Genomic DNA, 24,466 nt, shown 5'->3' with positions numbered 1-24,466 from the left:
TTTCTTCAGAAGCCCCCCTCCCCCCATATACTTTAAGAAACTTAGTTTTTGGAAACATAGGCAGGTCTGCCATGAGGTGAAGAGAGGTGGTGAACCTGAGAGCCAGTGTGGGGTAGTGGTTAAGAGCGGTAAACTCGTAATCTGGGGAACCAGGTCCGTGTCTCCGCTCCTCCACCTGCAGCTGCTGGGTGACGTTGGGCCAGTCACACTTCTTTGAAGTCTCTCAGCCCCACTCACCTCACAGAGTGTTTGTTGTGGGGGAGGAAGGGAAAGGAGAATGTGAGCCGCTTTGAGACTCCTTCGGGTAGTCATAAAGCAGGATATCAAATCCAAACTCTTCAAATCCAAATCCAAACTTTGGCAGCAGATTTGGGCCAAAGAGGTAAACAGGCAAGTCTGACCAAGGGACTAGCAGAAAGTTATTTTGCAGAAACTCTGCTCAAGTGAACTGAGGCTTGTGCAGGAGAGCTGCCAGGTCATCTGTGCTGTGTGTGCACATGTGTGTTGCAGAGGGGAAGAAGGAGGGGCCACATTTGGATTTCACACCTCAGTGCCCAAAATGTCTTGGGTCTGCCCTTTACGGAAAGTCAAAGAACTATTTGCTTGAGCACAAATGTTGTTGAGCAGAGTGTTCTGATCACTTGCTATATAATATTGGCATTCTTACACTAACCAAATAATTACTTTCAGATTTTTGGAGTTCTCCAGCTAACAACAGACTGCAAAATCCTTCCCTCGTCCAGAAGCCTCTGCCTTCAGACAGCATATATAAAGGCTCCCAGCAGCTCTGCCTCATAAATGGAGTTCATTCTATAAGAACCAGAACGCCTTCGGAGCTGGAATGCAGCCAGACCAATGGAGCCTTGTGTTTTATTAACCCTCTCTTCTTGAAAGTGCATAGCCAGGATGTCAGTGGAAATTTGAAAAGACAGTGCCCAAGAACTCAAGATGTGAACTGCCCAGAGAGGGCTCACTCCCCTCCACCTCGGCCACCCCCACCTTCTATTCATAGCCTGGTTGCAAGCCCTCAGCTGTCCAGGAATATAAACCAGGCAAGTCTGCCGGAAACTGCCGACCACAACAAAAACTGGAACTTGGATTTGCTGCAGAAGACGCCTGCTCCTGTCCCACCTCCTCGCCTGAAGAAGAAGGCGCTCTCTTTAGAAGCAGAGAGCAGTGCAAAAAGCTCGGCTGTAATTAGACCGAGCCATAACTCAGTGCATGGCTCAGAAGCTGCTCACATTCCAGGTGGAGCCCCGCCTCAGCAGCAGAACTTTGCAGAGAGCAAAAAGAGCTTAGCTGCACACTCTGAGTCACAAGTACAGTGGAATGGAGGCCGGCAGAGACTAAGCGACATGAGCCTCTCCACATCCTCCTCTGACTCGCTTGACTTTGATCGGAGCATGCCGCTCTTTCCTTACGATGGGGATACTAACAGCAGCCTGGAAGAGTATGAGGGGGAAAGCGATCAGGAGAGCATGGCACCACCCTTGAAGCCTAAAAAAAAAAGGACTAGCTCCTTTGTGCTTCCCAAAATTGTTAAATCCCAGCTGCGGAAAGTGAGCGGAGTTTTCAGCTCCTTCATGACCCCAGAGAAGAGGATGATCAAGAAAATAGCAGAGATGTCTCGAGATAAGCGCACCTATTTTGGGTGCCTGGTTCAGGATTACGTAAGCTTCCTGCAGGAGAACAAGGAGTGCCATGTTTCCAGCACAGACATGCTTCAGACTATTCGGCAGTTTATGACCCAAGTCAAGAGCTACTTGTCTCAGAGCTCTGAACTGGATCCTCCAATTGAGTCCCTGATTCCAGAAGACCAAATAGGTAAGCAAGTTCTGGTCTGTTTGCCTCTCCTCACCTGTCAAAAGTGAAAACATGCTGTCCTTGTAGTTGCAGTTTCCATACTTGTTGGAAAGGTCCAGGTCTTCTGTTAATGGTCGGAGTTCCAGTTGCTTCTCCTAGTTAAAATCCCGTATACTTCAAAACAAAACAAAGCCTACAGGAGGAAAGTTTGCATGAAACCAGTGCTTTTTTTCTGGGGGTACTCAAGTGAACCAGTTAGAGGGCCTTCTCAGTAGTGCTGCCCTCTCTGTGGAATGCCTTGCCTTCAGGTGTCAAGGATATAAAGAACTACACAACTTTTAGAAGGCATCTGAAGGCAGCCCTTTATCGGGAAGTTTTTAATGTTTGGTGTTTTATTATGTTTTTAAATAAGCTGTAAGTCTCCCAGAGTGGCTGGGGAAACCCAGCCAGATGGGTGGGGTATAAATAATAAAATTATGGTTATTGTTATTATGCAGTACCGGCACCATCCCACCCCACCCCACCCGAAGAAAAGCACTGGTTAAAAATGTGACACTTACTGTCACAACTTCATGGCAAGTCCCGGCAGAAAAGCACTTCATGAAATACATGATTTATTCAATACAACACCATCAGTTTCACAAGGTAGCCTAAGTAAAAGTCAGGACCCTGCCCCAAGAGACTTGCAATCTAGACCTGGCGGGGGGACAGAGGGAAAAATAGAGCATTGCATTTGCACATGCTTTTTTCCAGAAAGAAATACAATATACTCGAAGCTGACGTTTGATCTTAAAGGATTAAGACTGCAGTCCTGTGCACACTTACCTGGAAGCAAGCCCCACTGAACGCAGGATTTATCTCCAAGTGAACACAGGATTGTGCTGCACAGTTGCAACCCTGTGTGTGTGTAAACATGTGTGAGATGCGGTTGCATGGCTTACTAACAGTCACTTAAAATCAAGCATCTTCTAAACACAGATATTTAATATCTTTCCTTTTTCCATGTAGCATCTTATGTTCTTGCTTTTGTACTGCAGGACAGCAACACATTATTTATTTATTTAAAATATTTCTTCACCACCACCATTTACTTATACCCTGCCCATTCAACTGCTTTTCTGTTTAATTTTTTCAGCAGTGCACAGAAATCAACAAGTCAGTAAAAGCAGCAGAACAATAAATAATTAAGATCTTCTAGAAAGACTTAAAGCAGAGGGAAATTTAAGCAATACCATAAAATTTCAAAGTGTAAGCTATTTATTCACCAGAGTTTTAATGGTTTTAATTTTGTCTACTGAATGGTAAAAGGGTTTGGGCCTCTTTTACTTGTGGGGGAATGGCATTCTACAGATTGGGTGCCATCACTGGAAAAAAGGCTCTCCCCTCACTTTCTTCTTGTCAAGGGCACCTGGAGCTCAGTTCCAGAACTTAAACGGGACCATTTCTTATGCAAGTCTAAGATTCATACGGAAGAGAGAAGAGGGTTTCCTCAGATCCTGTTCGCTCTGTGTTGCATATATAAGCATTTTGGAAAGACAGAGGGGATGTGGTATGAAAATGCAGGTTAGTTCCTTAAGATATTGTTTCTGCCCATCTTTATGTGCCTTCGGTGTTATAGGTATTTAAATAACCAAAAAAGCAACACTGAAAGCTATTTTCCTGATGTACCTCCCTCAGGCAAAATACTTTCCATGTGAGCTCATTTCATCGAACTGCTTTCCTCCCCATTGACTTGGTGTTCTCATATGCTGTTGGGTATCCAGCATAGGAATTTGCATTCAGTGCTAGCTGATAACCATTCCCAAAGAAAGTAGTTAAGTGTTTTTGTACTGAAACTTTGGCATGCCCTGAATCGAGTAGCTATTTCCATAAGTATGACTCATTGTAGATCCAGTGTAAAGGGGATATGTTGCCAATGAAACAACATCCTGTGATTATTTTTTCTCCCGAAACTCAAGATAGTCTTGTGGCTCTCTATGATACTATGCTGTATATCAAAGATTTTGCAGTGCTCTAAAACTTTTAACCTTGCTTTTTAGCAGCATGCTCTTTTTACAATTCACAAAGAAATATCAGTTTTTTCTTGTGTTTGTTTGGACTTTTGCTGCTTCCTGCAAGGGTGTGGTTTAAACTATGTTGGTTTTGGTGGATTGTTAAAATGACAACTTTTTCATATGCTAATGACTATGTATGTGGAGGAGCATTGTGCTTTAGTTTGGGTGAGTTTAGTTGAGCAACTGATGGCCTGTGAGCAATCTCTCATTATGCAGAGTGGCAAGTTTTAGAGCAGTTTTGCTGCCTTCACCAGTCTTCAGATTTGCAAGTAACCACAACAGAGCAGATGCATCAGATCTTGCTGATTTAAGCACAGCGCTTATGTGGCGGATGGATTGAGTCATTCCAAACAGACAATAGAACAAACACCAGGCTAATACATTTTCTCCTCAATTTATTTCACCATTTCAAACTTACCCTGGGCACAAAAATAAAAGTCAAAGCTAGAAAAACAATTGCATGCATTTATTTACAGGTTAAACTGTGGTATTTCATTTTCTTATTTGTTCCAGCTTTGCTTCTGGTGTTGTGATGCCTTCAGTACTAAGCTTGCTTCAAATAACCTCCAGATACCTGTTCCCTAGTAATGTAGGAAAAGATTTTAGGGTGAGACAAAATCGAAAGGTTTTAACTAGATGTCAGTTGTTTAATGTTTGGACAAAGAATGAGGAGCCTAATAGTAATAATACTTTAATACTTAACATAGCTTGCTTTTTTTAGTGTACCATCTACTTCACATAAACTTTAGTTTCTCATCCAGTCCCAGTAATGGCCAACCAGGTGACCCTGTGTAGCCCACAAACTGGACTCGAAAGCAGCCAGCCACTCTTGCCATTTACTATCTAAAGCAGTTGCCATACACATACTTGGGAACTTGGGAACATCATGCAACATCATAGCCCTTGATAGGCCCATCAGTTTGTCTCATGTCAAGCCACACTAACCAGTTGCCATTATGGAGCAGCAAATTCCTTTAAAATTACTTATTAAAATTACTTATGAAGAATGCAAATAAGTCTTTACTGAGCAATAAATTTCTTTGAGACCCCTCTTCCCAAATTCCTATGTTATATTGTAGGAAGGGCACTCTTGAACAGGGGTGGTGAACCTATGGTCCTTTGGATGTTGTTGAACTCCAACTCAGGCTAGTAAGTGTGGCTAATAGTCAGGTCCTCCATGCTTGAAAAGGTCTTTTTGAACATGTTGCTCTTACCCTCATATCTTCAGATCTAGAATTGCAGGGTTCATAGCCAACTTGAGATGTCCCTACTCTAAGCCCCTATACTGCACCAGTCATTATTTTTCAGACAATATCTGGAGAGCCAGAAGTTTTTGCATAATTCCACTGTGCACATCGATCCAGGTGTGGTTATGGATTGAATGTCAATTTCACACCTCCATTCTGACATATCCCACTAGCTACTCCATGCTCCTGCCAACCTAGCAGTTCGAAAGCATGTCAAAGTGCAAGTAGATAAATAGATACCGCTCCAGCGGGAAGGTAAACGGCATTTCCGTGCGCTGCTCTGGTTCGCCAGAAGTGGCTTTGTCATGCTGGCCACATGACCCGGAAGCTGTACGCCCGCTCCCCCAGCCAATAAAGCGAGATGAGTGCTGCAACCCCAGAGTCGGCCACGACTGGACCTAATGGTCAGGGGTCCCTTTACCTTTACCTTACTCCAGCTTGCACTGCTCCTGTGCCTAATCCACACACAAATGGCGGGAGTTGCAGTGGGAGCCTGCTTTCAGCCTGGAATAAAACTTTTCAGGGAATGCAAGGTGCTAATGTGAGCATGTGTCCTCATTCCAGCAGCCATTTAATGCTGGTGTTGGAGGCCTACTTTGTGCAGATATGGCTGGTGATTTTGGCTGTGCTGCTTTTGTTGATAGTGTGAAGAGTAAGCCCTTAATTGTTTCTTTGCCTTCTCCTGTGCCAAGTAAAGTGAGTGTATGATGACGTATTGTCATACTGTCTTTCAGCAAGGTTTGGTTGAAAACTTTTCTTTATTCTAAAGCCTTCCCGAATTAGGCCATTTTATTCCTGCAACTTTTAATTATCATTAGTTTCCTGTTTTTAACAATGTTTTAAGGTTTTTTGTTCTAGTTTTGTACACCGCTCAGGTATTTTTTGAATGTAGAGCAGTTTATACATTTGGAAATAAATAAATAAATAAATAAATAAATAAATAAATAAATAAATAAATAGAACGGGATAATAATTCCTGGCTTCTACAAATGTTAACAAACTAGTGTATTTGAAATTTGGTGCCCAGCAGAGTACCAGCTAAAATGGCAGAGTAGAAAAGTAGGTCATCTTAAATTAAATGAATGTTTGAAGCAGAAATGGAGTTTCATATTGTATTATTTTACTGCAAATTGTTTTAGTAATACAGCTGTTAGATATAACCATTGCTTTTAAAATGATGTTTTAACTGTCTAAAAACACTTCAGTCAGTTGCCAGCCCTTTCTTCACATGTATACAGTCACCAAGAATCACTCCAGGAGACACAAATATTAACCTCAGAGCTGGCCTTGAGATGAGCCAGATGGTTTGATTTCCAAACGAAGTCCAAAAAATGTGTTTCAGCCTTTTATATTATTTTCAGCAGCGCCATGTCTAGAGATGTCGCTTTTGCCTCTTTCTGATGGTACAAATCCATCAGGGAAATGAATAAACACCTTGGGTTGTCTGCAGCACCGCTACAGATTTCTAAGTGTGCAACAGAGCTTCCCCTTCATCTCCCTTGCAGCCTCTGCCTGCACCCTCAAATTCTGCTCCAGAGACTTGGGGGACCCTCGGAGCAGATTGCGGGGTGGGGAGGTGAGGAAGGAGAAACCTTGCTTTGCAAGTGGAATGGTGCCCATGCAGTTATGGATACAACCCCTTTTTTATTAAACAAAGGTGGTATATCGCTTAATCAGCTGATTAAATAGAACAGTATAAAATATTCATAAGAAAATACCAGTGAAATCAAACAAATAGAGATGTGAAATATATGAAATATGTATGAAATATAGCTAAACTGAACTATTTTGAAATTAATATACATAACTACATATCTGAGTATTCTTATTCTTATTCTTATTTATTGAGTTTATATACCGCCCTATACCCAGAGGTCTTACTTAAACATAAAAAGTTTTCCTATTTCTCCCCATCACCACACCATAGTCTTTTATGAAATGTTCACCTCGGTTGCTTCTAAAATAAGTAACTCAACAGTGGATTGCGGTTAACTGACCTTTACGGCAAGATGTTCCTGCCTGGCATAGAGAGCTGCTAGCAGAGTGCAGTGATGGGGAGCCGGTCTGATAAAAGATTATGTTATGAACAGCTCTTTACTCTGCTTTCAGGCTGTTTTCACATTATTTTTCTTCATTTACTATGAGGGACTTGGGAAGGACCATAGTTCAGAGAGAGAGCACATACCATGCATACAAATGGCTCTGGGTTCATTTTCCAAGGTAGGGCTGAGAGGGACCTCTGTCTGAAACCCTGTAGAGCCCCTGCAGTAGGGCTGGGCGATGTCTGGCTTTCAACATTGTGATATATCACCAGCTGAATATCATGACATACAGTACTGATAAATCACAATGTCTGAAATAAGGAGGAAGTAAGGTGAGGAGGAAGAAGCAGCCGAGATACAACTCCCAGGCCTACAGCCGAGCAAGCCCCCATGCTGGCTCACGTGAGCCAGAGCGGTGGGGTGTGTGCTTCCTTAAACTTCAGCATCAGTTAGCTTCACAAAACCATGCTTTCTTTGACTGCTTTCAGGCACACGCATGCACACAAGAGAGAGAAGGGAGGAAAGAGCGCCTGCTCATTCAACCCAGGAAGACGCAGAAACTCCAGCTGACTTCCTGGTGTTTTCCAGTATCATTATTTTTGCATAGCGCACGCACAAACACATGACTCACAAGATATTGCCAGCTCATTTATTTTGAGAGGGTTATCACGATGTGGTCTTGAAACCAGTTTTGGACAATATATCAATATATCACCCAGACATACCTTTCAGCTGTTCTCCCAGTTCCTTCATCTAAATTAGGCTAACATTATTGCTGAAATATTTAGAAAGCGCAGAAGCACAAAATGCTCCAGCTTCTGAACCATTCACATGTTATCAGATCTCAATGTCTTCCCAAAGTGCGCAATACACAGAGCCTCCAAGATTTGCTTGGGGTATTTTAAGGCTGCCAAAAGCCTGACCTCATTTCCGTCTCAGTGGACCACAAGCCTCAGTCAGCTTAAATGAAGGCTACGCTTTTCCCTGACTTAATAGTTTGTTTTATATGCAGGGATTTTAATTTTTATTATTATTACTACTTTTCACAAGAAGGAGCAGTCAGATCATATCAGCTCCATCCACTGTCTGAAGCAATGCAACCAAGTACACATTTATCATCTCAGTGTGAATTAGCTGATGCGCGCACATACATAGTTGTTGCAGATCTGTTTAGCACATCAACTAAAGCCTTGCATGCTTGAAGTTGAGGAGAGGGAGATGTCTTGTAGAATAAGTTGCTTTCCCAACCCTTTTGACCCACTTCAGAGTTTGCATGTGCTATTCTGCAGACCACTTCAGATACCTGAAACTGTGTACTGGGATTTCTTGCAAGCGATCTTCATCCTGCTCACCTACTCCCTCCATTCTGCCCAAACTCTTGCCTTCATGCTGCCTGTGGCAGGCATACACTGCTGCTTCCCATCATACTTGCTCAGTGAACCAATAGGTGCACTATGCATGTACCCAAGCAATCGTGGGGATGCAATGCTTTCACTTCCTTTTGGTAACAGCACATCCTGCTCTATGGGGCCTGGTGACTTGGCAGCAATGCTAGTGGGTCCTCAGTGCTGCACAGTGCATGCATCACATTGCATGACAGATAAAGGAACATGCCCCCTTTTAAAGAAAACAAAACTATCTGATTGGCTTTCTAGCAAATAGCAGCTTTGTATGACGCAGGTGGCGCTGTGGGTTAAACCACAGAGCCTAGGACTTGCCAATCAGAAGGTCGGTGGTTCGAATCCCTGCGACAGGGTGAGCTCCCGTTGCTCGGTCCCTGCTCCTGCCAACCTAGCAGTTTGAAAGCACGTCAAAGTGCAAGTAGATAAATAGGTACCTCTCCAGCAGGAAGGCAAACGGTGTTTCCATGTGCTGCTCTGCTTCGCCAGAAGTGACTTAGTCATGGTGGCCACATGAACCGGAAGCTGTACGCCTTCTCCCTCAGCCAATAAAGCGAGATGAGCACCGCAACCCCAGAGTCGGCCACGACTGGACCTAATGGTCAGGGGTCCCTTTACCTTTATGTTGCAGCAGTGGTGTCCTTTTGAATTTTTGCACACCAGACAGTCCCTCATGTGGTATTATTGTCAGGTGGGTCTGGCCATAATAGCTTTTAGGAACCAACCTTCAATGGCTGTTCTTTACAGAGTATGCCTCAAGCAGACTCTGGGATAGCTGCTTACCAGAGTGAGTAACAGCTTTCCCCAGTTAGGAAATTAATGGTGATCTCCACCATTGCTGGCATCTTCTTCTCCCACCCCAACAGGCGTCCTATGGCTGTTTCCATGCTGGCAGCTGACAGTATAACCAAGTGTGGAGTTGAAATAAAAGATAAAAGGCTAGGAGTAGCTAAGTCAGGTTTTCGGGGCAGGTGGGGGCAGAACCTGTTTTCTGCATCTTTCTAGATACGTCTGCTTTAGGTATTGTGAAGATCAACTGCCCAAAGTTACTTTTCATCTATTTTCATTGCTGAGGTAAACTCAGGCTGGTCTATTTATATATTTTATAAATGTAGTGATATATTTCTGGCATGGCAGTCTTAAGAGAATTCATTCCTGGAAGAGCTAAAAGCACTCTGTTCTCATTGTATATTTGTGGAAGAAAACTTGACCTTCCCTCTTAAATCAATTGCTCTTTGTCAGTGACAATGTATACATGATTGCCTACCTGCTCCCTTTTGTTAAAGTGTGGCTTATACTAAGTTTCTTTATTAAAAAGGGTGTGGCCTAGCATCATTTAGATGCCTTCATGACACTAGCTGCTCCAGCCCCAACCCTGACTTTGATTCCCACCCCTCGGTCTATACTATCCAGTGTTGTTAGAGGTCTGTTGCCTCCCCATCCTGAAACTGTTCCCTACAAAGGAGTTATGGCTTCTTCCTCACAGCCTACAGCATGCCCAATGAGGGCATGTAATTTGGCAGTTGACAATAATGTGTAAAAATGGCCAAAAATGAATGAAAACACCCATACTTTAGACTTCCTTGATCTTCTAAAATCATGGCTGCTGTTCCTAAAGAAGAACCATTAAGTAGAACTTAACTGGTTGGTTAAGAAGCACTTAGATAAGGTAATGGGCTCTTGTCCAGTTAAGTTCAGTCCAAGGCGATTATGAGGTGCGGTGCTGATCTTGTTTTTCAGGTTGAGGGAGCTGGCATTTGTCCACAGACAGCTTTCCGGTTCATGTGGCTAGCAGGACTAAACCACTTCAGGCGTAATGGGACACAGAGACAAGTGCCAGAGCACACAGAAATGCCATTTACCTTCCCACCACAGCAGTACCTATTTATCTGTTTGTATTGGTATGCTTTCAAACTGCTAGGTTGGCAGAAACTGGGACAGAGCTGGCCAAGATACTGGGAAATTTTGGAAAAGGAAGGGGACAAATTGAGATTGCAGAGTTTTGAGAAATTAAAAGGGAAGGTGAGAGACTGGTTCCACTACCATCAAATTAATGAAGCGTTTAAACTGGACAGTAAAATTGGCTTCCAGGTGGAAAAATCAAAATTGGAGACAGAACTGTTAGAACCCAGTACTAAGAATTTGTCCAAAATGTACAATTTGCTGCTGAAATGGAATACACAAGATGAAACGGTTAAATCGGTCATGATTAAATGGGCTCAGGACATTGGTCATAATATTTTGTTTGCTGATTGGGAAAAGTTGTGGACCACCGGGATAAAATTTACGGCATGTAATGCCTTAAGAGAAAACATTATGAAAATGATATATAGGTGGTACATAACCCCAGTCAAGCTTGCAAAGATTTACCATGTGCCTGACAACAAATGTTGGAAATGTAAAGAAACTGAAGGTACATTTTTTCATCTTTGGTGGACCTGCCCGAAGATTAAGGCATTCTGGGAAATGATCTATAATGAACTTAAAAAGGTATTTAAATATACTTTCCCCAAGAAACCAGAGGCCTTTCTCTTGGGTATTGTCGGCCAAGGGGTGTTAAAGACGGATATAACTTTCTTTATGTATGCTACAACAGCAGCTAGAATACTCATTGCGAAGTACTGGAAGACGCAAGAACTACCCACACTGGAAGAATGGCAGATGAAGGTGATAGACTATATGGGCTTGGCAGAAATGACGAGCAGAATCCGAAACCAGGGAAGAGAAGCAGCGCAAGAAGAATGGAAAAAATTCAAGGACTATTTAAAGAAATATCACAAAGTTAATGAAAGTTAGAATGATGTTGGACTGGAAAGTAAATGGTTACTATTAGCAATGGTTAAGACAAGGAAAATAAGGAAGAATAGTCTAAATTTAAATTAAAATAAGGGAAGATTTGCTGAACAATCGATAAGAATTTGGAATACAGAAAGGGGAGGCATGAGGAAGTCGGGGAAGATAGGATATGAAATTAGGATATGAAATGATACATGTTTTTTGTTTTGTTTTTGTTTTTTCTATGTTTATGTTTGTTGTATTGTGTTTATATGGAAAAATAAAAATATTTAAAAAAAAAAAAAAAGAAACTGGGACAGAGCAACAGGAGCTTATCCCGTCGTGTGGATTCGAACCACCAACCTTCTGATCGGCAAACCCAAGAAGGTCAGTGATTTAGACCAGTGGTTCCCAATTAGCTAATTACTGAGGACCCCCAGTTTTTCAAAAGCCAAACCATGAACCCCCTAGTTTTGGAAATTTTGATAACTATGGTAGTTATCTGTGCAAAGCAAGTTTTTGAAGAAAATGTGGGGTGGCCCCTTAAAAGCAAAGGATTTTGGATATACAGTGGTACCTTGGGTTAAGTACTTAATTCGTTCTGGAGGTCCGTTCTTAACCTGAAACTGTTTTTAACCTGAGGTACCATTTTAGGGATGTGGGTAAAAGCCTCAGCGCCTAGGGCTTGCCAATCAAAAGGTCGGCGGTTCGAATCCCCGCGGCGGGGTGCGCACCCGTTGTTCGGTCCCAGCACCTGCCAACCTAGCAGTTCGAAAGCACCTCCGGGTGCAAGTAGATAAATAGGGACCGCTTACTGGCGGGAAGGTAAACGGCGTTTCCATGTGCTGCACTGGCTCACCAGATGCAGCTTTGTCACGCTGGCCACGTGAAGTGTCTCCGGACAGCGCTGGGCCCCGGCCTCTTAAGTGAGATGGGCACACAACCCTAGAGTCTGTCAAGACCGGCCCGTACAGGCAGGGGTACCTTTACCTTTTTACCACTTTAGCTAATGGGGCCTCCTGCTGCCGCCGCACCGCTAGAGCATGATTTCTGTTCTTATCCTGAAGCAAAGTTCTTAACCTGAGGCACTATTTCTGGGTTAGCGGAGTCTGTAACCTGAAGCATATGTAACCTGAAGCGTATGTAACCTGAGGTACCACTGTACTAAAAATAGACTATACGATTTGTGATATTACCACAAATTGTCTGTCCCCAGACAGTAGGAAAAACTTGTCTCCATTGCTCCACTAAAACTGAAATGTTTTTTGATCATTATTTTTTTATTGATTTAATTTGTAAGTTGCAATCCAACGTGACTTATAACCAAACAAACAAAAAGATCCCACATACACACATTAAAACCAAGGCAGTGTAGAAGGGGGGAAATACATTAAAACATCCTATCCAATAGGTGGGGAAACCAAGCAGGGTATAGTGCATTTGAATAAGGTTCTAGGTGGGAAATCCACTGTGGCAGATGTTGACAATTGAGTGTCAAGAGTGTGTGTAGAATGCTTTAGTATTTTGTTTTTGATTTTGTAAAGCACTGTGATTACGAAGACCCTGCATGGGTCATGCCAGACGAATCTCATTTCTTTTTTTAATAGAGTTACAAACTTGGTGGATCAGTGGACGTAGTGTATTTTTAAAAATAGTTTTTTTGATTTCCAATATGTAACGAAAAGAGAGAGAGAAAATAATAAAAACAAAATCCCAAAATAAAATATGAATCCTACAACAAATAATTAAATGGTTGTTCTGTGAGCACCAGATGAATCTCTTTTCGTTTTTCTTTTTGATAGAGTTGCAAGCTTGATGAATCAGATAAATGCTATGGATGAAGTGCATCCAGATTTCAGTAAGGTTTTTGATATAGTCCCCTATGATATTCTTGTGGAGAAGTTGGTAGAATGTGGACTGGACAAGGTAACCATTAGGTGGATTTGTAGCCGTTTGCCTGATAGAATCCAAAGTGTGCTCACTAATAGATCCTCATCTTCTTGGACAAAAGTGACAAGTTAGGTGCCACAGGGTTCTGTCCTGGGCCTGTTATTGTTCAATGTCTATAAATGGTTTGGATGAAGGAATCAAGGGATGCTCAGCAAATTTGCAAATGATACAAAACTGGGAGGGGTAGCCAATGCCACTTGGCGTTGACCTTAACATATTCGAGAACTGGGGCCAAACTAACAACATGAATTTCACTTAGGCAGGAAGAACCAGATGCACAAATATAAGATGGGGGACACCTGGCTTGCCAGTAGAACATGTGTAAATGATCTAGGGGTCCTAGTAGACCACAAACTTCATAAGAGTCAAGAATGTGATGCAGCTGCAAAATAAGCTAATGCTCTTCTAGGCTGCATCAACATCTGGTCTCTTGTCCTGCTCTATTGTGCATTGGCCACATCACACCTGGAGTCCTGTGTCCAGTTCTGGGTGACATAGTTTAAGAAGGATAATGACAAGCTAGAATGTGTGCAGATGAGGGTGGCCAAAGATGAACCAGGGTCTGGAAACCAAGCCTTATAAGGAATGGTTGAGGTATCTGGGTATGTTTAGCCTGGTTAAGAGCAGACTGAGAGGAGATGTGATAGCCATCTTCAAATATCTAAAGGGCTGTCACATGGAAGATGAAGCAAACTTGTTTTCTGCTGCTGTGGACCTGAATCAATGGATTCTGACTAAACACCAGGAAGACCTTTCTGACAGTAAGAGCTTAGGAAACGGTGGGTTCTCCTTCCTTGGAGGTTTTTAAGCAGAGGTTGGATGGCCATCTGTCAGGGATGTTTTAGCGGATATTCCTGCATTGCAGAAGGTTGGACTAGATAACCCTCAGAATCCCCCCCAGCTCTGTGAGTCTATAATACAGGAGCCCCTTTAATGGTAGCAGATCATGCAAGTATTTTTTTTTTATTAAAATAATGTGCTGCTTGAAAAGATTGCAAAAGACTGTTTCAGTACAGGATGCAGATGGACATTCCTGAAGTCACAAGGAAACTGCTCACCCTATCAAAGCACTTCCTCTTTCCACTTTCAAATGGCTAAGACAGCTTTAATTAAGTCGGTCAACATAATTACAAATTATCTATGACAACTATTCTCATCTGCCTCGTTAGTTTCTGTCATAACATTGGAGAGAGGTATGTGGTGATTAAAAATACTTTGAGATTGTAAACCTAAACATACTACTTGAGACTTCCCAGTAAACATAATGAGTTTGTGGGTGCTTTGTATCTCCTGGGTGATACAAAGCATTCCCTAGCATGTCCACTCTAGGAATGTTGTACTATGTGTTTCACATCCCACACATATGGGGCGGGGGGGCTCGCACTGCATTGCTGGCGGCCTTTCCCCTTCCTCGCTCTCTCCTTTCCCGGCCTTGGGGGAGAGGACGGGGGGCTATGTACAGGGCGGGCTCCGCTTTGCCATGCTCCTGGCGCTGTTTGCCCCACACTCCTGGCTGCATACCTTAAGGTCGTGAATATAAGCCACACTTTAGCTTTTCACGGTCGGAATTTGGAGAAAAGGTGAGGCTTATATTCAGGCCAATACGGTAGATTTGCCAACAAAATCATTGGAAGGCCTGTGGACAGATGTTTCTGTGTACTATTAGTTTTTGGGCGACTTTTCTCATACATGTGTTGAATTTTATAGCAAGGTAGCCACTATTTCTTCCTTGTCTGATATTAACATCTTGCTGCTCAGAAGCAGTCAAGCATGATAAAAGAAGAGAAAAGAAGGAAGGAGTAAGGTCTAATAAGCCCACAGCTTTGCCAAAGATTATAATGGGACTGTTAAAAAAAAAATCTCTTTCCAGTTCCCAGAGCCATCAGTCCCTACATTTACTTATTGCTTGTCCTCACTTTCGGATGTCCTGAAGTGCCCCATGCCTAGAGAGCACGGGTCTGAGCTGTTTCCTGCTTGTCCTCTCTTTCTAGGCACGGGGCCAAGTGGTTTTGCATTTGCCTTGCAGCTTTCCCCTGGAAAACTTGCTCTTTACCTCTAAATCTGCCATTTGTTCCAATTCAGCAGTAAACCACAGGTTTTCCTGAGGGAAAGTGGCAGGGCAAATGGACTTGTGGATGAGCACTTAGTTTAAAATATTTATATGCTACCCAATAACAAATGGGCATTGAGCTAAATAAAAAGGATGGCACAATGGGACTTCCCTCACCACACCCTGTGTATGCCCCCGTCATCCCCAAATCTGCTCCAGAGGGCTGGGGGAGACTCTCAGAACAGATTTAGGGACTTCATGGGGGAAAGAAAGGGGGGAACATTCAGTTGTGCAAAGATGAAACCTGCTAAGCATCAGCCACTTAGTGCTGTGTTGTATACAGCCTGGGATAAGCCGTTGTCCCATCCATTTTGCTGCCATTTGCATTGCACTGATTGCACCAGGAGGCAGTTTTCCCCTTGTTAACAAAGAGACAGGAAAGTTGAGCCCTGGGTTTAGGAGAAGGTGTCAGGAATTTTGAAAGAATGTGGCCTAGAAGAAGCCAAGCTATGCACAGCTGATAAAGGGCTGCCTTTGTGCTTATCTCTTAGGTGTGCAAACATTACTTCAAGGTTACAAATATTGACCCTGTATTGTGTATCTTAGGCTCATAAGCTGGGAAACAGTGTTGCATTTAGTTCCCAGATTTTAGCTGCAAAGCAGCTTGTATGTGGGGGTGGAAGGAGGATGAATTTTTAGAGCTAAAAGCTGGCTACAACAATTCCTTCTTCAATTTTTTAACGTGCAACTCTGTCACCCCTAATGCTTTTTACAGTGGTTGTTAGTGACTTCATAAGCCCATGTGTCATGTGTAAGTGCTTCCTGCTGCAGAATCACTTCCTCCATCCACACCAATGTGCTTCTTTAATCCCAAAGAGGTGTGTGTCATTTTACTAAGGAACTGGTTCATAACAAATCCCTTTAGGCCTATGGGAGTTGTGCATCACTGCTCATGTGGCATCCTTCAATTTTCAGATGGGGTAGGTAGTTTGAATTCTCAAGGAAAGTATGTATATCTTCATACTGATCCATAATTCGTATACAGTGGTACCTCGGGTTAAGTATTTAATTCATTCTGGAGGTCCGTTCTTAACCTGAAACTGTTCTTAACCTGAAGCACCACTTTAGCTAATGGGGCCTCCCGCCGCCGCACAATTTCTGTTCTCATCCTGAAGCAAAGTTCTTAACCCGAGGTACTATTTCTGGGTTAGTGGAGTCTGTAACCTGAAGCGTATGTAACCTGAAGCGTATGTAACCCGAGGTACCACTGTATTTTACAAAAGTACATTTACCTCCTGTTTATTCCTCCATGTTTTGTTTTTATTTGTATGGTTAGAAGTTGCACTTTGGGTTTTTGAAAATGGATGTTATTCTGCCTCTGCAGTGGGTTGCATGGTCATTCCATTATATTGTCAGTTAATTAATGTTTATGACCATCTTTTCGTGGCTACATACACAGCCTATTACTGGAGTTTGGAGAGGGGACTAGACACCTGCCATCAAATATATCTGTACTCAGCCCTGCACTTACTTTCCTTGATGTGATGATAGAGTCAGCTGGCTCAATGGAGATGTCAGTCTCCAACTTGGCGCCCATAAATCTCCCTGTATTCACAACTGGATTTGCACCAGTAGCAAAATGCACCTGGCACCCGCGGAATTTCTAACACAGGTGAGGAGATGGGCTGTTCACTGTTTTCTGTAGAGTTGAGGGATTGCTGTTGAGTGTAGCATTGAGGCTGAATGTGCTTGGCTTTGGCCAAATCATTGGTCTCCTTCTGCTTCTGTGTCTGAGCTCATAATGTTTCTATTTTACTGTATACATGGCCATTTAGCAGTGGAAAGAAATGGTACGTACGGATGTTTAAGCTTGACATCATACAACTTTTTTAAAAAGAAAAAGATGATGAAAGCACAGGCCAGCAAACCCTGACAAAAGTGCTGAGAACAAACACTTGACAATGGGGCCGCTGTACTTGCGAGACTTGTTGTTAGCATCCGTCTGTTCGAGAGACAATGGAGTGTGCCTCCAGCCATGAAGTCAAACTGCTGCATTAGTAGCACCAAAGTGACCTCTCTGGGGTGCAAGCCTGGGCAGTGTGTACGGAAGTCCTGGGCTGCCCAGGTGACGCAAAGGTCGAGAAGGCTGTGTGGAGCCCCAACCCGCGACAACGACGACTTCAGCTCCACCAGGACTGGGATCGACCCGTCTGGTGACTGGTGCGACGGAAGCAGGCCAGGGCCTGTCAGGGAGTCACACAAAAAGTATCGCCCGGGAGAAGATGGGCACTGTGCAGGTCCCCCCTGCTGGCAGGGGGTGCCGCTGGTGACTGGAAATGGACACAGGATCCAAAAAAGTTATTTTCTAAATTTAAAAAAATATTTTAATACATTTATTTTATTTTATTTTTTAAACACTCAAGAATTAAAATGGCAGCACCCATAAAGGAGCCCTGAACCAACAAAGGCCACTTCCTGGGACGGCAGCTTCCACCCTAAATTCCTCCTCTTTTTACCGGTATATTTTTTATTTCTCATTTTTTAAATTAAATAGAGGGGAAATGACAGGGTTTTTTTTCTCCCCCCTGCCCTCCCATTATTATCCCCCCTCTCAAAACACTTTTTATATATACTTTTTATTTTTACACACACACACACACACACACACACACACACACTTTCAGATACCACCACCTCAACATCTTTCTTTCTTTCTTTCTTTCTTTCTTTCTTTCTTTCTTTCTTTCTCTCTTTCTCATAAAATACCTACTCTTTTCATCCCCCATCCCCTTCCTTTTCTCTCTCCTTCCTGCCCAACTAATAATAATAATAATAATAATAATAATAATAATATCACACACCTTCATACATATATCTCGCCATCCACTTTCAATAGCAACTCCCACTTTTATGCTCTGTGGTCTAAACCACAGAGGCTAGGGCTTGCCGATCAGAAGGTGGGCGGTTCGAGGCCCCACGACGGGGTGAGCTCCCATTGTTTGGTCCCAGCTAGCAGTTTGAAAGCACATCAAAGCACAGAGACCACAACATAGCCCCAGGATGACAACAACCCAACAACAAAATGAGGCCTGAGGGAAATGAAACTGAGACTAGCAGAACTATTGAAGAACACAGTGACTCCCCTGAAGAAAATAATCAGCAACCTGACCTCCAGAGTAGAAACCCTCACTAACACCATCTCCAGTCTAGAAAGTAAGAACCAAATGCACAGAACACCACAGAAACTAGTGCTCATATGCCCAGGAACCTCACTAAAATGCTGGAGAGGACGCACCTCCACAGGCACATACCTCCACATGTGGTGAGAATGTCCCAAAATCCAACTCTTCTGGACATCAGTCATACAAGAAATATTCAAAATAACTAAGCAAGTATTAGAAGTCACCCTAGAACTGGCCCTACTGCACATCTTCCAAGATAATAATGCCCGCTCTCATTATAAAGAGCTCATAACCAATCAGCCAGAAGCAGACCTGTCAGGAGTAAGCTTGGACCATGGTATCAAATAGTATGGGAAACAACCTTAGTAGAAAAACTAACCAATAAACTGAAACTGACATGGGGACAAATAGAAGAAGATGCCTTCACCACGGTATGTTCCCCTTTATCACATACATAGCCCAACAAGACAGCAACAGAAATCTGCCAACAGCATACAGATCATTCTGGCTAACTAAAAACCCACCCTCTCACACACTCACATGCATAAACAAATCTCACTAAAGCCAACCAAAGACAACCAACCACCCGCTAGGCCCCCCCCCAACCTCTCTCACCACCAAGGAAATACAACAAGCGAATAGAAAGAGAACCCACACAAGTGGTGCCGATACAAAACCCCACACATACACTAAGTAGAAGAATAGAAGCAGTGCCACCCGCACCCTCCCCACCCACCATTCCCCCTCCCTCCCCTTCCATTCTCCTCTTTTCTTCCCAACCTAATACTGCATGCAACACTAATGTCTCACAACAAATGAAACTGATCTTGCAACAATGTCTGTATTTTTGTAAACAAAGAAATCTTTAGTAAAAATATATTTTTTTAAAAAAAGAAAGTGGAGAAGGTGGATAGAAAGAAGTTACTCTCTGGCTCTCACAGTACTCGAGGCTGGGACCATTCAGTGAAGCTGAACATTGGATTCATGACTGACAAAACTAAGCCCTGAACTGCATCATGCAGCACATAGTTAAACTATGGAATTTGCTCCCACGAGATGTAGGGATAGCTAGAAATGTGCGTGGCTTTAAAAGAGGATTGGACAAGTTCACGGAGAGTAAGGCTGTCAGTGGCTAATAGCTGCAAGGGCTGAGCCCTGTCTCCATTGCTGGAAGCAGTGTGTCTCTGAAGGCCAGTTGCTGGGGAGCGTGCAGTTCCACTTAGCTCCTGTTGTGGGGTTTCCAGAGGCAACTGGATAGCTATTAGGGGAAGAGGATGCTAGACTTGATGGACCTTTGGGCTGATCCAGCAGGGCTCTTTGTACATTCATACAAATAGGAACCGTATTTTGCACTGTTGACTTTCTTTATTTTATAGTTTTTATTTTTTAAAAATAATTAAAATAAATAAATAATTAAAATTAATTAAAATATTTTTTTTTTAAATTAGCATGAATAAAGATGATGTCTGAATTGCGGACTGTCTTTCTTCCTGTCAAGAATGCATGTAGAACTAGTTTTGACATTAAAAATGAACCTGGCAATTTAACGAAATGATTATTCTGGCCTCAGTAAATGGTTTCCATTCTTTCTCTCCCTCAAGAGAGCAAAAATCATGGCCGGTTCTTGGCCAGCTACTGAACCAAGTTTGCCTGTCTCTTTGCAGATGTGGTGTTGGAGAAGGCCATGCATAAGTGCATCCTGAAGCCCCTCAAGGGTCACGTGGAGGTGATGTTAAAAGAGTTCCATACAGCTGACGGCTCTTGGAAACAGTTGAAAGAGAACCTTCAACTGGTTCGACAACGGAATCCTCAGGAGCTTGGGGTGTTTGTCCCAACACCAGACTTTGTAGATGTTGAAAAGATTAAAGTCAAGTTCATGACCATGCAGAAGATGTATTCTCCTGAAAAGAAAGTCATGCTGCTGCTACGAGTCTGCAAACTAATTTACACTGTGATGGAAAACAATTCAGGTAAATGCTGTCTCTTGACCAAAGATTTCTTTGCTGTTCAGGAAGCTTTTGGAGGAAGAGCAAATGTTTTATCTCACAACAGTTTCAAATCTCCCTTTTTCTTTATCTCACAGGTTTTGTAATTTGTAATCTGATAGTCTGCAGTTTGGTTCTATTTGTTTTCATACCTGCTCTATTTCTAGCATGTTGCAGTGACTATTTGGTGTAAGAGGTATCTGGAATGAAGGCAGTGTCTGCTAAGAAGAGACTAAACTAAAAGGGGACTGATGGGCCCAGATATTGGAGCATGCTGGGAAAAACAACAGGGAATCTAGCTAACCATAGATGGGCATTTCTGAATACAGTAATTTGTGAAAGCAATAAAACAATTTCACATTGGTTCTGCATTTAAATCGTGTATTCAAACACTATGTATGCATTGCTGTAGTGTGAGAAATGGCCTGTGACACTGGTGCCAGTTCATGCCTGTTTCTTAAAGTCTGATACTAAAAGGGCACAATTTAAATGGGCAAATACATGTGTGGTCCTGTCAGTTATGAATGGTGCGCACACACATGCAAATATCGCTTGCTAGAATTCCTGCACCCTCCGCATGCTTCTGAAATTGGCCTGGGGGGTTTCAGGAGCACATGAGGTGGGTGGGATCTGGCAAGCTGGAGTGATGGTCCAGATAGAGGGGCTAGAAAAGTGTGAAATTGAATTCCACCCATTTTTGCATTGTGAAAAACTGGTGTTACATCACACTTGTTTTAGAAGCTTAGTCTGAATAATTTGAAAATAGTCTGAGCCTTGAAAAAATCTATGCCCAAAGACTAGTGCAGGCTTTTCCCATTCTAGGGTGCTGCAAGGTATACAAGGTGTGGCTAATCCTCTTAGGTGGAACAGAAGTGTTGCTGCAAGTATGAGCACAGTCCCAGCCACCCAGGGGTAGGTAGCATAGAATTGTACTCACCTGGAGCAAGCTAGCTCCTCACATATAAGTTTTCAGTAAACCATGAAGCTGGTCAAGAGCCCCACAAGAACATCTCACTGCTGAGCTAACATCGACATTGCTTAAACCAGACATTGCTTAAACCAGAAGGCAGTTGCTTAGCACAATCCCAAGCTTTAACTGAGTTTTACATGGGTGGCACTGTGGGTTAAACCACTGAGCCTAGGGCTTGCCAATCGGAAGGTCAGCGGTTCGAATCCCCGCAACGAGGTGACCTCCCGTTGCTCAGTCCCTGCTCCTGAAAGCACGTCAAAGTGCAAGCAGATAAATAGGTACCGCTCCAGCGGGAAGGTAAACGGCGTTTCCGTGCGCTGTTCTGGTTCATTCCTCAGCCTATAGAGCGAGATGAGCGCGTAACCCCAGAGTCGTCCGCGACTGGACCTTACAGTCAGGGGTACCTTTACCTTTACCTTACTTCAGTACAGTACCTCGGCACTACAAGTATTTAACTTTGCTGCAGCCAGTTGCCATCCTTTAATCTGCTTATCCAGTCCAGTGATGGCATATAAAGTATATGAATATGTGCGCCTGTCCTAGAATCACGTTCTCTTTAATTTTACACCAATGGTAAAAGGTAAAGGGAAAGGATCCCTGGACGGTTAAGTCCAGTCAAAGGCGACTATGGGCTGTGGCACTCATCTCACATTCAGGCCGAGGGAGCCGGCGTTTGTCCACAGACAGCTTTCCACGGCAACGAAACACCGTGATGGAAGCCAGAGCACACGGAAACGCCATTTACCAATGGATCCTGTGATAATAGCATATATGTTTGAGTAGAATTCGCTTGTCATGAATCTAAAATGATTCAGCTGAATGGAAACAGCAGTGCAGAAGACTGCCTTTAAACATGGAAAGAGGCAGACAAAACTGGCAGAGGGTTGTGATTAATGCCTATATTTTCTTTCCCCACTCTTCCTTACCCTTCGTCAAGGGAGGATGTATGGAGCTGATGACTTTTTGCCAGTGCTGACCTACGTTGTGGCTCAGTGTGACATGCTGGAGTTAGATGCTGAAATTGAGTACATGATGGAGCTGCTGGACCCCTCCTTGCTACACGGAGAAGGTAAATGTCCTTGAAGCTCTGAGATGACTTTTTTGCCAGGAATTTGTTTATTTGTAGCCTGCCTGAATAGACAGCCTTTAAAAGAATCCTGAAAGCCTCTAACTTGTTGCCACAGCTTATCAAGTAATGCCTACAAACAAAACATAAAGATAACCCCAACCAATGAAGATAAAAAGCCTTGTGTTCCTACCCGCATAGAGAGAGGGTATTTTTAATTAAAAATAGTAAGATGCTTTTCTTTGTGATTCTGGAAGGAGGAAACTGTTGTTTGGCCTAGCAACTTGGGCGGTAGTGATTTACAGTAAACTCTTAACCGTGTCTTTGCAGAAGTCCTATTGAATTCAGTGGGGCATACTCCCAGGTCAGTGAGGTTAGGGTTGCAGCCTTAGTTCAGTTTGGAATGATAGATCAGGCCATACATCTTGTGGCAGGGTCTGAAATGATATGTGACAATTTCTCTCTTCAATTCTCTTTTTCTCCAGTATGGAAAACTTTGTTTTAACTTACTGAGAATTTTGAATTATGGAAGCTTATAAATTAGCTTTCTTAAACCGCAGGAATAACTTGTATTTCAGAGCAGGCTTCCTGCAGAAGCCAGGATATTACCACAAGTCTTCTTTCAGATTCATATTGGCATTTAGTAGCATTATCATGGTCATCCCACCTCCTGCATGACAGTTCATTGAAGAAGAAAAACATTTCCTTGTTCAGTTGGTAGAGCATGAGATTCAGCAATCCTTACCAAAGCCCTGTATAGCAAGCAGATAGGTAAAGGTAAAGAACCCCTGGACGGTTAAGTCCAGTCAAAGGTGACTATGAGGTATGGCACTCATCTTGCTTCAGGCCGAGGGAGCCGGCGTTTCTCCACAGACAGCTTTCTGGGTCATGTGGCCAGCATGACTAAACTGCTTCTGTTTTTTGTTTTTTTTTAATAAAATATTTATTGGAATTTTACAGAAACATAAATTTACAAAATACAAAAAAACAGAAAAAACATACAAAAATACATAAAAAATAAAAAATAAAAATAAAAATACAAAGTACAAAAAACAAATAGATTCAAAAGAGTTAAAAACAAACCCATTTTTTGTAACTTTAAACTCATTAGCTTGTTTCCTTGACTTCCTCACACCTCCCCTTTTTGTATTCCCATTTAAATAATCAAATCAGCAAATCCTTACCCTCTTTCGTTTATCTTAACTCTATATCTTAACATATTATAGCTCTATATTTTCATCCATTATCAACTCATTTTTGCATAATCTCATTAACTTTGTTGCTAGTGCCTCTTATTTTCAATCCAACATCATTTTTAACATTCATTAATTTTACAGTGTTTCTGAAGATAGTCTTTAAATTTCTTCCAATCTTCTTCCACCAACTCTTCTCCCAGGTCTCGGATTCTGCCAGTCATTTCCGCTAATTCCATATAGTCCATCACCTTCATCTGCCACTCTTCCAGGGTGGGTAAATCTTGTGTCTTCCAATACTTTGCAATGAGTATTCTTGCTGCTGTTGTTGCATACATAAAGAAAGTTCTATCCTTCTTTGGCACCAATTGGCCGACTATGCCCAGGAGAAAGGCCTCTGGTTTCTTCAGGAAGGTATATTTAGATACCTTTTTCATTTCATTATAGATCATCTCCCAGAAAGCCTTAATCTTTGGGCACGTCCACCATTTCCAACATTTGTTATCCGGCCAATTATATATTTTTGCAAGCTTGACTGGTGTCATGTACCACCTGTATATCATTTTCATAATATTCTCTCTTAAGGCATTACATGCCGTAAATTTCATACCGGTGGTCCACAACTGTTCCCAGTCCGCAAACATAATGTTATGACCAATATCTTGTGCCCATTTAATCATTGCAGATTTAACCGTTTCATCCTGCGTATTCCATTTCAACAGCAAGTTATACATTCTTGAAAGTATCTT

The 24,466-nt window shown here is 42.6% G+C and overlaps 1 protein-coding gene across 8 annotated transcripts in view; it reads left to right on the top strand.

Moving 5' to 3' along the window:
- RIN2 (Ras and Rab interactor 2) overlaps positions 1–24,466 on the top strand; it is a 70,743-nt gene that overhangs the window by 36,869 nt on the left and 9,408 nt on the right. For 7 of the 8 annotated variants that reach the window (XM_083624445.1, XM_083624443.1, XM_083624444.1 and 4 more), the window contains 3 exons: positions 691–1,824; positions 20,168–20,473; positions 22,396–22,527. In XM_083624445.1, the coding sequence (XP_083480571.1) occupies positions 691–1,824; positions 20,168–20,473; positions 22,396–22,527 (1,572 nt within the window). Of the gene's footprint in view, positions 1–690; positions 1,825–20,167; positions 20,474–22,395; positions 23,448–24,466 lie in introns of all 8 variants that reach the window. The other variant, XR_014550914.1, reaches the window with a different exon arrangement.

Source organism: Podarcis filfolensis (assembly GCF_964270895.1).
Source record: "Podarcis filfolensis genome assembly, chromosome: 7".
NCBI classification, from domain to species: domain Eukaryota; kingdom Metazoa; phylum Chordata; class Lepidosauria; order Squamata; family Lacertidae; genus Podarcis; species Podarcis filfolensis.
This window is presented reverse-complemented; position numbering and strand designations above follow the sequence as displayed.